The sequence below is a fragment of the Saprolegnia parasitica genome, assembly GCF_000151545.1.
Source record: "Saprolegnia parasitica CBS 223.65 unplaced genomic scaffold supercont2.73, whole genome shotgun sequence".
NCBI lineage: Eukaryota > Oomycota > Saprolegniomycetes > Saprolegniales > Saprolegniaceae > Saprolegnia > Saprolegnia parasitica.
Window position 1 is genome coordinate 28,720 of NW_012156467.1, and position 11,930 is coordinate 40,649.

The following is an 11,930-nucleotide window of genomic DNA, read 5'->3' on the forward strand; positions in this document are numbered from 1 at the left end:
TGCGCACGTTTATGCTACTGCGGACGCTCGAGCGTGCCATGGGCGCGCTACCGCTCTACGATACGGTGCACGTGCACAGCCGCCACCACATGGCCACATGCAGGCCTTTGACACGCGCAACCTCGCTGGAGCCCAGCACCGTGGCCGCCGCTGGAGACTGCTACCGCCTTCAACGTAGGGCTTAAGTGCAACGTTAGCACATCAACGACAACAACACTTGAGCTCGATCTTGGTGCGCTCTCCAGCTGCTCGCGACTCGCCTCGCTGCATATTTGCAGATCATGGCGGCACAGTCCGATGGCATCCCGGCGGGCCTCTTGACAACGCCGCTCTTGTCGGACGTCCGCCTGCACAAGCCCGAGACCAGCAAGGTGCAACTGCTTCCGGACGCAAGCGTACAGAATGCGGTTGCTTGGCTCGTGGCGGGTGACGCAGCTCGAGCTTCATTCCATCGACGCCGAGTCGCTCGCCACATTGAGCGAGACGCAGCTTGCGTCGTCAAGCGCGATGACAACGCACGCTCGCATGCGTCAACACGACGACGTTTGCGCAAGCGCTTCTCACGGCTGACGACGCTGCGTCCTCTCGCGCTCTGAACCAACCAGCTGCCCACTGGGCGCTTCCAGCTCCTGCACGTGACGGCGCCAACGTCACTCGATCGGAATTTACTTGGACAATGACGGTTTGCAATCGCTATCTTTTCTCGCTGCGCCATCTCAAGGCGCTTGACCTTTCGACCCTGACACAGCGTTCCTCTCCCACGACAACCATCAACTCCATCTTGTTGCTGCCATTCTACGGCATTTGCCGCAGCATCCGACCCTGTGCTTGGCCCAAAATGGCCTCCAGGATGCCGACCAGACGCTGCTCGCACCGGCACTGCCTCGCGGCCTCTGCGCCTTGGACGTGAGTGGCAACCAGATCAAGAGCGCTCCGACCAAGACCAAGGTGCTTCGTCAAGTGCTCAGACGCTCCAGCAGCAAGCAGAATGCGGTGTCCTTGCGTTGATCACGATGCCCGAGCCGCGTACGCCCCGTGACGCGCTCAAGAACCGTACTTGGCCGACGTCTCGGCGCCAACGTGATCCGTCATCGATGGAACTTCCAGAACACGTTCGACTCGGACGGCGAGGTCAACCGCTACGCGGCGCCTCTCGTCGCAAGGGGTAACGCATCGACGATCGGCATCGATTGTATAGAGAGACTTTTTTCGCTATCCCTCCACCAACCATCGGTGTGCGTCATCACGTAGATCCCAACGATGGCGACCCAAAGACGCTGCCCAAGAGCCTCGACGATCGCCAGCAGTCTGGTCACGTGTGGCACGAGGCGGTCGACAAGGAGGCTCTGCGTCTCGCCGTCGTCTGTCCACCTGTGCAACTGCCCAAATTGCTCGACGTGGAGACGTACATGCGCGCGCACCCACAGGACACGGTGGCGTCTGCGTACTTGCACCGTTGCTTGCACGACGTCCTCGTGTTCAAGGTTGCCGCCTTCGTCGGTGATGGACGCTGTGCGAGCACGCCCGTACCTCACGGCCGGCCTTCCGTTTATCCTGTGAAAATTGTACGGCACAATGGTGGCATTGAGGTGGCATATGCCATAAATGAGATGCCGAATTGGCACCTATATTCGGCACATGTTGCCAGCCGCACTCTCTGACCCGCTGCGGATGCAGCTGGATGCAAACAAGTCTGCCCCTCGGCTTTGCCCACCGGATGCCAACGCGATGGGGAATTGTAAATTACGTGGAGGTGATTCGCTGAAATCAGCCAATGGCAAGGGCCTTGGTCGATACCGAATGCTTGGAGCCAACAACCTTTAACAATACATACATCGTTTGCTGATATACCTCTATCATTTGATTGCACGGGATTGCGAAAGCAGACGGCATCGGCTGACGAGTCCACATTGCCGTTTTGATCTGACACTACGAGCCACGTCGAGGAGCATGAGTCTAGTCGACGCCGTGGCAAGAGGCGATACAGCGGTGGTGGCCGAGCTCCTTCATGACGGCGCTGATCCCAACAGCCGCAACAACGTATACTACGGCCGGCACACCCGTGACGGATCTGATGAGCTGCATAGATTGGTGACCCTGCTCTGTACGTCGCGGCGCGCGAAGGACACATCGATATTGCCGAGATGCTGCTTGACGCCGGTGCCAAGGTCGATGGACAACGAACGGTGCGGCGTTTTGTAAATGACTAGACATATCGGACGTTTTACTGTGCTAGAACCGGTCGACAGCACTCCTCGTAGCGGTTCGGTGTGGTGCGGTCGACATCGTACGGTTGCTTCTGGCACGTGGTGCCAACGTCAACCACAAGAACGGGGTATCCGTGGCAAACTGTGCATATCATGGACTTACGCCTGCGTCCAGATCACGAACGCGCTTGGCGTCGCCATAAAACTTGGCATCGAAGAAATGGTTCAAGTGCTTCTTGCAGAGGGCGCCAACGTTCACGACGCAGACAATGCTGTATCAACCCTTTCCATAGGACACTTGGCCAAGTCAGTGCATCGTAGGAGAAGGCGTCGGCGATCTTGGTGGCAGCGAACCACGGCAACGTATCTATTGCTGCACAACTGCTAACTGCTGGCGCCAACGTACGTGACGTCAACAAGGTAGTCTTCCTTTATATGAGTCCAAGCATGCTGATTGATACAAATGACCCTAGGATGGCCACGGAGTCGTCGCGTATGCGGCGCAGCGTGGATGCACGGAAATAATCCACTTCCTCGTCCAGCGCGGGGCCGATCCAAACGCTCTCTCCCACGTACGCTCACGCTGTCCTCGTCTTTGGATTGACAAACTTTAGACGGGCATCTCGCCGCTGTACATAGCCAGCGTTTGGGGCCAAACCGACGCAATTCGAGCCTTGCTGGACGTTGGCGCAAAGATCAATCATTCGGGAGCGGTACGAACGATGCACATATTGCAGCGTGGAGACTCATCGAGGTCGTAGCAGCCGTGCCTAAATGTAGCAGCGGCCAGCGGGCAAACGGAGATTGTGTCGATTTTGCTCCACAGAGGCGCCAACATCAATGCCACCGATCCGCAGGTATGCATCTCGCTTCAAGACGTCACATGACATTGCCTGTATACTAGTTCGGAGCGACAGCACTGTTTTTCGCTGCTGCCACCGGTTATTCCGAGGTTGTGCGCCAGCTTGCGTATGCAGGAGCCAAGCTCGAAGAGGCGGCCTTTGTAAGCGTCAACGCCCCCTTGTACGCTCGTTCATGTTGCGAATGTGGAAGGACGGAAGAACGCCTGTCCAAGTCGCTCAAGACGATGGACATGTCAATGTCCTATCGGTCCTTAGCGACGTGCGCACCAAGGTACACGTTCATGATAGTTCGCAAACGTTCTTTCGTTGACGCTCGTGGGGTAGAAAATGAAGCTGCTGCATGCGACCCGCCATGGCGACATCCAAACCGTCCAAGCACTGCGCTCGGAGGGCCTCAGCATCAACGAGACGGACGAGGTACAGCTTTACGTTTATCTCACCGACGCTGATCCGAGATAGCACGGCAATACTCTTCTGCACCTTGCTGTGCTCGGCAGCCACGACAAGCTTGTAGCGGAGATTCTTCGAGATGCGACCGTCGAACTTTTTCATGTCAACAAGGTTTGCTCAGTCTGGCATGCTACAGTAGTGTCCTGACCAGTACGGTGACGGTTGTAGTTTGATGAGTCACCCACAGCCACTGCCACCAAGCTGGGTAGTCAGTCACTCGTTCGTCAACTGCATGCAGCACACGCCACGACAACGGGACAAGTACGTTTCCAAACATTATGCAACTCAATCGCAACCACTAATGGTCCATAGGTGTCTGCACGCTCGTCATCGAAGCTACGCGAGCTCGGCCGTGGTAGCTACGGCATCGTCTTCAAGGACTCTCTCTTTGGGCAAGACGTAGCGGTGAAGATGCTTTTGAACAGCAGCTGCAACGCTGCGAGCCTCCGCTACGAGATCGACGTCCTCAAAAAGTACGACGACTGGGATTTGAACTCACGTCTCACGTCACGTGCATAGCAACCCGTCGCCGTACATTGTGCGGCTGCTTGCGACGGCAGACGCGAAATCGGACGCGCCACAGCTCATCTTCGAGTACATGGACGGCGGCAGCCTCGCTTCGTACCTCGAGAAGATCGCTGCAGACAAACCCGTCCCCGTGGTATACGCGCCCATTGAGATTCTCTGGGTCGTTGCCAACGCTTTGAACGATCTTCACGCCAAGAACGTTGTCCATCGTGACATCAAGACCGACAACATCCTCCTCTCGTCCAAGTACTACATCAAGGTCGGTGACCTCGGTGTCGCCAAGGAGGAAGCCGACTACATGTCGACCGCAAAAGGAACGAAGAATTGGATGGCGCCCGAAGTGCTCACGTCCGGAAGCCGCTACGGCACGCCCGCCGACATTTACTCGTTTGGGATACTCCTCCAGACGCTGTGCCCTAACCCTCGCGATCCAAGCACCCAGTGGGTCACGACACTTGCAGCGGACTGCACGGACTTGGATCCGACGCGCCGTCCGACGGCGGCCAAGCTCGTCGAAATCTTGCTGCCGAAGTTGCAATCGTATGTCGTGTATTCTTGATCCCTTGTGATCACGTCACATGGACTCTGTAGGCAACCACACCTCGTGGCCTCGATGCCCGTTTTCGAGGTGGACCGAGCGGTACAGAGTCCCTGCACTGTATCCAGCATCGATGAGTAGAGGCCACTACTAGGCGGGTCTCCAAGCAATTGAAGCTGTCTCTATTCGCTCGCGCGACGAATCCGAGACGACGGACTCCCGCGAACGCCCGATCTTTCCATTTGTCGGTCCATATTATCGTCTGCTCTAGCATATTATGATTCTCTTGTAGCGAATCGGACAAGCCCCAATTAGCGTACACGCTCAATGGGACTGTGCAGAAGTGCTGCAACCTCGTTGCGTAGGCGGGCGAGATGTTTAAGCGTGCTGCTGAAGTGGGCGACGTTGAGACCGTCAGCACGTTTCTGGCCCAAGGCATGCATCCTGATACAGCGGACACGGTACGTAGCAACACAGGATAGTGGGGAGAGATATCTCACGTGTGTTGCAGACGCGAGAGACACCACTGGTGATTGCGGTGGGCCTTGGACACAGCAACCTTGTGGATGTACTGCTGGCGCACAACGCGGACGTCAATCTCGCCTCAAGTGTACGTGCGTCGTCTCCTCCGACGGCCTCAAGCACTTTCGTAGCTCGGTGTGACGGCGCTGCACGCAGCGGCACAACAGAGCGACGGCGCGATGCTGCAGAAGCTTCTCGGCGTTGCGAATATCACCCTCGATCCCAAAGACGACGTGGGTTGCTCAAGCATGGGCCGTCCACTCATCTCGAAGTTGCTGTATAGAGAGGACGCACGCCACTGCACTTTGCTGTGGCAAAAGGGTGCACGGAGAACGTTCTCACTCTACTGGAGTACGGCGCCGACTGGGAAGCCGCCGACAACGTCCGTTTCCGTGTCAACGTCAGAGTTGAAATTGCATATTTTGTAGGAGCTGGATCGACCGCTGCACTACGCGGCCATCTTTGGACACGAGGCCGTTGCCGCATTGCTTTTGGACGTTGGTGCGTGTACGACAGAACGCAACGAGGTTCGTCGTTTGAATGATGCCAAGCACGCCTTACAGTGCAAATGGTAGAGTGGTGCCACGGTGCTGCATGCCGCCATTGCACACCAGCACGGTCATGTTGCGACGCTTCTGGTCCAAGCTGGAGTCGATATCAATGCTCTCACGGTATCGCTGTGTTTGCAGGCAATGTGTTCAAAGTAGCCCTGTAGAATGGGCAGAGTCCGCTGCACTGTGCCTGCCAATACGGTGTCGCCGACGTCATTCCAGTCTTGCTTGCTCGCGGTGTCGACGTCAACGCCAAATACGCAAGTGCCTCCTGGATCTTGCAACGTCATTTCATCTTTTGTGCTTAGTGTGGGGTGTCGCCGCTGTACGTTTCGATTGTCGCCGGCCACGCGGTCGCTGTCGCTGCGCTCTTGGCTTCGCCTGACATTGATCTTGACGAACGCGACACGGTATGACGACGCGTCTTCGACCTTGGTGAAGTGATTTCTACTAAACAGTACGGGACAACGTTGATTCAATTGGCGACGACGAAGGGCAAGGTCGACATTGTCGAGACTTTGCTGCGTGCTGGGGTCGACGTGGATTTGAGGGACAAGAAGGTGACCAACAAGCCCATTTAGCTCATGAGCATTCATCAAAGTACCTAGATGGGTCTGCGAGCCATTGACTTTGCCATTCTGAAGGAAAACCGCACACTCACCCAGCTTTTCAGCCTGCGTACACCCACGTACGACGCTGCTTGGAGCAAGGATCTAACTCAATCCAATGTTATCCCACGTAGAGACTGGCCTTGTTGCGAGCCATGAGTCACAATGACGCGTCAAGCTTTGCCGCTCTGCTGCAGCAGCCGATGAGCTGCAACGTCTACGACGAGGTACACGAACAAGAAGTGTGGACACGACTCAACATTGTGCCAGGTTGGGTGCTCGCTGGTTCACTTGGCCGTCCTTGCAAACAACGAAGCCATGCTCGACCTGCTTCTCGCCAAGCGTCGTGTCCTACTGGAGACGCTCAACCAAGTACCACGACTCGATGGATCGCAGAGATCAATGGACTCATATTTCCGCAACAAACATAGGAGTGCAAGACGCCACTGGCAATTGCCATCCAGCGTGGCTATACCTCGATGGCCAAAAAGCTCTTTGATCGCGTCCAACGAGCTGTGGCCGAGGTCACCTCCGCGACTGTTTGCGAGCGCTGACAATAACGGTTGTAGATTTCGGCAACCGAGTATGAAGTGACCACGACGGAACTGGGTGTCGGTGGCTTTGGTGTCGTTTTCCTTGGCTCGTACGTGGGTCAAACGGTCGCGGTCAAGAAAGTTCGAAACGCAAGTCACGTCAAGACGCTCATGGCCGAAGCGGACGCACTCGTCAAGTACCTTGGAGCTTTGTTGGCTGGAATCCTGAAGAACTTGTCATGTAGGTGTCCGTCGCCGTACCTCGTCCGGGTTGTCGCTGTTGCCGACCGATACTCGGAGGCGCCAGCACTTCTCTTTGAATGCATGGACGGTGGCAGCCTTCGGGCGTACCTCGACCAGAAGCGCCTGAAGCAACGCCTGTCGGTGAATGTGACGAGCCTCCAAGTGGCATGGGTCGTCGCCAACGCCTTGAACGACCTGCACGCGAAAGACATCATTCATCGTGACATCAAGAGTCATAATGTGCTCTTGAGCACAAGTGGCGAGATCAAGCTCAGCGATCTTGGCCTCGCGCGGCTCGAAGCCACCGACATGACGGAAGCGCCCGGCACACGATATTGGATGGCCCCCGAGATCCTTCGCGCCAACGGCACCAAGTACAGCTCTCCCGCCGACATCTACGCCTTCGGAGTCCTTCTTACGGAGCTCGACACGTGTCAACCGCCGTACTTTGACCAAGATGTCCAAGACCCGATTGCGTTTGTGCGCGGTGTCATCAACGGCACTCTTCGTCCGACGCTGACAAAAGACGGCGAGCCGTGGCTGCGCTCGCTCGCTCAAAAGTGTTTGCAGGGGGACCCGAACGATCGCCCGACCATTCAACGAGTCGTCGAGATCCTCCACGAGGCAATCGCGGTCGCTGCCACAACAAAAATGAGTGTACGCTCTGACTTGAGACACGACCCGATCACTTCATTTTTGGCAATAATGATATTAGATGGCAGAGACGTACCTGCGTGCAGTGGCCCACGATTCCGTCGACACGGTGATGCAGCTGCTGCGCCGTGGTCTGTCGGTGGACTCGACGTTGCCGGTTGTCCTTTGCGTCATGGACTATTCTAAATCGTCTATATAGGGTGGTGCGTCCCTGCTTTTGGCGGCCACGTCAGCTCGTGCTACACGAACTGTTCAATTCCTCCTATCTCGCGGTGCTGACGTCAACGACATGAGCGTATGCTTACTCTTCCGATGGTGACCGTCAAGAGTCGAGTAGGGTGGCCGGACTCCGCTCCACGAAGCTGCTACCAAGCGTTTGGAGTACCTTTTGTGCATCCTCATCAATGCGGGGGCGGACGTCGACATGCGCGACAATGTACATCCAAGTCTTGGTCTTAATAAACAAGTGCGAATCGGACGACGTAGGAAGGCAAGACACCACTTTTGTGTGCCTTCCATATGGCCAATAAGTGGTGCATCAAGCAGCTCGTCGCGACGGGGGCCGACGCTCGCATTGCCGCCAAGGCATGTCACTTGGCTCGATTCTTGAGCTCATGAAAGAAAGTAGGACGGAACGACTCCACTCGCCGAGGCTCGAAAAGATCCCGTGTTCCACCCGGTTGTGCCGATGCTCTCGGTGGCGGTCTCGCGGGTACGAGCTTACGGCTCTCAATAGTGTATCTCGACCATCGACCTACTACTCAGACGGAAAACGCCGCGGCCCCCGAGGTGATGTGCGTCGGCTGTGGCAGTTGGCACGCCATCGACATCGCATGGTGTGCTGCGTGTGGGCACGCTCCATCGTCGACAGACCGCACCGTGGCTGTTGTTCGACGTCTATTCCGGCTCCACCACCGGGGGTACCCCGTGGACTGGATGCGCGAGTGCATCTCGTGCCTCCAAAAGACAATGACGATTGGGGAGACGGTTTGCCCTCAGTGCTCGCATCTGCAGCCGAGCACGAACGAGCTCAAGATGCTTCGCGTGCGTCTCAAGTTGGCCCTCATCTCAACGGCCCCCCGTCGCGTATGTTTGTCGCGAACACTGACTCGGCACACACTTTTGGCGCCATGTAGACTCCCAACGATGTACCTGCGCTCCCGCGAAGTCTATTGAACTGGCTCGCCCACATCAATCACCCTCTGCAACAGAACCGTGAGCAACGCGAGCCCGATGTCGGCGATGAAGCGCTTTTTTCTCGCCCGTCGTTGGCACAGCATACCATGGTTCGTTGTTCGCATTTGTGTTCACCCGTCTTCTGACGAGGCATAATTTAGGCCGGGCTCACACCGCATGCCAGTGCCAGCTTGCGCGGTCAGGGTGCATTGGCCCGCTCATTGTATGCGCGAACATCCCGCCCAGCCTTCAAGGTAGCACCGTGGCCTGTACTTGTCACGTCATGGCTCGCACGTAGATCCCGGCCGAAGAAGTTTCGTCTCATGATGCACCGTTTGCGCTCCATGAACACGTTGTCAAGCTCTACCACGTTGGGGAAGGCGACGACGTCGAGGCCATTGCGAGGTACACTTCTGTCTGCTTGCTATAGTCTGCACGGTATGGGATAGCTGCCATTCGCCATTTGTCGTGACGGTCGTGGCCACCGCCGTGCCCACGAGCATCTTTGTCAAGTTCTCGCTTGCCAAAAGCCTCCGCGAGCTGCTGCAGGAGCCTCAAGTACGCGCGGGCTTGCGAGCCACATGTCCTATGACGCTTCAATTGCTCTACATTGTGGTCAACGCACTCGTGGACCTTCACGCGCACAGCCTCGTCCACGGGCACCTCTCGAGCTACAACGTCTTTTTGAGCCCGACAGAGTTTTTTCAAGTCGGTGTCCCCGGCACGTCGGTGACCGACGACGCGCTTCTCGGGTGGACGGCCCCGAGGTGCTCGCAGGCGACTCGCGACCGTCATTCGCGTCCGATATCTACGCGTTTGGCATCCTCATGACCGAGATCGATACGTTCCAGCTCCCGTTTGAAGACGACGACCTCGAAGACGAAGTTGCCATGACGATGGCCGTCGTTTACGGCGGCTTGCGCCCAGCGCTGCGCGACGACTGCGAGCAGTGGTACCGAGACCTCGTGGATCGCTGCGTAGCCGCCAACCCGGCGCACCGCCCTACGGCAACGGACATTAACGAGTTGTTGCAAGGACGCCTTGACGATGCGCTTGCTCGCGACGAACCACAGAGCTAGGGAGCGACCGCTGCAGAGAGTGCCTAACATGTATGTTGTACATCATGTCTCTTGTACGACATGTCTCTTGATCATGGTGTGCATAATACTGGTAGGAACCTCTGTTTACACCAGCCCAGGGGGGATTAATTGTCTGTCCGTCTGTCCATCTCCGTGTCTGTCTCCATGTCCACGGCTGCAGTGATTGGTAGAAATTCAAATGTACTTTCTTCACGGCGTGTCGCTGAACCTCTTTCCCATTGGTCGAAATTCCCTGAAACAACCGATGTGTCCTACTCTTGCATCATCTTGGCGCCATGTCGCTCGAGCTCTGTGGTGTTGCGCTTCGCCGACAGCACGCAAGATGCGGTCACAAACTGCATGCTCGCAACTCACAACCTTCACATAACACAATGAGCGACGCGGAAGACACACGCTTCAGATGTTTCGCACTTCCACCGGCTCCATTGCTCAACTTTCCCTCAAAAAGAGGTTTCCTACCAGCCCACTCCGCAGGAACCTAGTTATTACGATATATATATTAGTGGTTGTAGAAGATACAGCGGGCGCACGGGAAGGCGAAGTAGAACGCTGTGGAGGTGAAAACACAATAGATTGCCTTTGACGAGGTTGTGTCGATGCTCATCGAGTTCAAATGGTATTTGCCAACGACACGATATTGCTACGCAGCAAGGGCTGGAAGTATTGAGCTCAAGTTCCACGCATGAGTCCCACGTGGCGTCGGCTGGTCCATCATATTTGTTTTGCATGCGCAACGACAAGATGAAGAACACGCGTCGTTTGCGCACATTGGCGCGCGAGGCCGCAGTGCTGTCTTGACACACCTGATAACGAGCGCAAACCGACAGCGACCGTTGACGGCATCGAGATGGCTTAGTGGTCACTCTCGCGACACCGTGGCGGCGCTCACGACCAAGTACGCTGGCCGCGTACCCGCCAAGGACGTCATCCTCCGCGATGGCTACGCCACCGCCGACTACGTGGAGGATTCCTGCCTCCTCGGCCAACTCGGCATTGAGCAGGCGTGCAATGAGTCCGGCGTCATGTTCGACATGACGCTGGTGCGATCGACTTGGCCGGTGACGCGTCGGCGTTGAAGCCAACAACGCCGCCACCCGATACCTTTGCGACGGTCGTCTACTTCCAACTGCGTCGGCGGCGCATTCACGATCTCGCACGGCCACCAGACGACGGCGTTCGAGGCACTTGACGGGTGCTTTCTCTCGTTCTACAGCACGTGTGACGTGGCCGTGGTGCCGATCACGTCGGCGTCGACCAGGAGCTCCTCGCTTCCAGCCGTCGTGTGGTCGCGGCAAGACTCGCTGTGCAGTGAGCGCGTCGCCACGTGTGTGGACCTCGCCGTCGAGTATTTGCAGCTGCTTCTCAATTGGAGACGGCCACGAGGGCCCAACAAGGTCCCATGATGCCACTCCGCATCGGGTCGACAATGCAAGCAAAACGCCCTTCTCATCCTGCGTACTCGTATCGCACACTATAGCACTTGCGCATTACTCGTAGACAAGTCGCCTCAACAGACAATATTGTCATGTAGTACTATTTTTGCCATTTCCGATGTCGGAATGCGCTTTTAAGACGACATTTCGCCTTCCGACTCGTCGTCCGCTAAGCGCATGTACTCTTCCAAAACGAGAACTTCCATAGTGCTTGTCGTTTCTTCGACGAGCATGGCACAAAACGTCTGGAACGAGACGTCGTCTCGGTAGCACATTCGAACTTTGGCGTCGACGGTCGCAAAGGCGGGCGTCCCCGCTGTCAGCAGCGCCAAGAACACCAGGTCTTTCATGAGGCCATTTCCGTAGCGCGGGCGCGCGGCTGGCGAGCAAAGGAACTCGATGGCGAGCGCAATGTATGGTGCAAGGCGCACGCTGTCCAGCGAGGCCCGCCGCGACCGTAGCACGAACGGAATGCAGCTCACATCGCGCATGTTACCTCGCATACAGTCCAGTAGCGACGCGGG

At 56.8% G+C, this 11,930-nt stretch overlaps 4 protein-coding genes across 4 annotated transcripts; 3 read left to right on the plus strand and 1 right to left on the minus strand.

Moving 5' to 3' along the window:
* Positions 1–3,931: 3,931 nt before the first annotated feature.
* On the plus strand, positions 3,932–4,607 carry SPRG_11980 (serine/threonine protein kinase; the record flags this gene model as incomplete). The annotated part of the gene is made up of 2 exons (XM_012351010.1): positions 3,932–3,993; positions 4,040–4,607. 2 exons carry the CDS (start codon positions 3,932–3,934, stop codon positions 4,605–4,607), a joined length of 630 nt encoding a protein of 209 aa, XP_012206400.1.
* Positions 4,608–7,065: 2,458 nt separating this feature from the next.
* SPRG_11981 (TKL protein kinase) lies at positions 7,066–7,711 on the plus strand (the record flags this gene model as incomplete). Its single annotated transcript, XM_012351011.1, has 2 exons — positions 7,066–7,676; positions 7,700–7,711. Exons 1-2 carry the CDS (start codon positions 7,125–7,127, stop codon positions 7,709–7,711), a joined length of 564 nt encoding a protein of 187 aa, XP_012206401.1. The 5' UTR covers positions 7,066–7,124.
* A 1,750-nt stretch (positions 7,712–9,461) lies between these two features.
* Positions 9,462–11,376, plus strand: SPRG_11982 (hypothetical protein; the record flags this gene model as incomplete). The annotated part of the gene is made up of 4 exons (XM_012351012.1): positions 9,462–9,663; positions 9,738–9,897; positions 10,830–11,013; positions 11,140–11,376. 4 exons carry the CDS (start codon positions 9,462–9,464, stop codon positions 11,374–11,376), a joined length of 783 nt encoding a protein of 260 aa, XP_012206402.1.
* A 164-nt stretch (positions 11,377–11,540) lies between these two features.
* Positions 11,541–11,930, minus strand: SPRG_11983 (hypothetical protein; the record flags this gene model as incomplete). The annotated part of the gene is made up of 1 exon (XM_012351013.1): positions 11,541–11,930. The coding sequence occupies exon 1, from the start codon at positions 11,907–11,909 to the stop codon at positions 11,541–11,543; it is 369 nt and encodes a 122-aa protein (XP_012206403.1). The 5' UTR covers positions 11,910–11,930.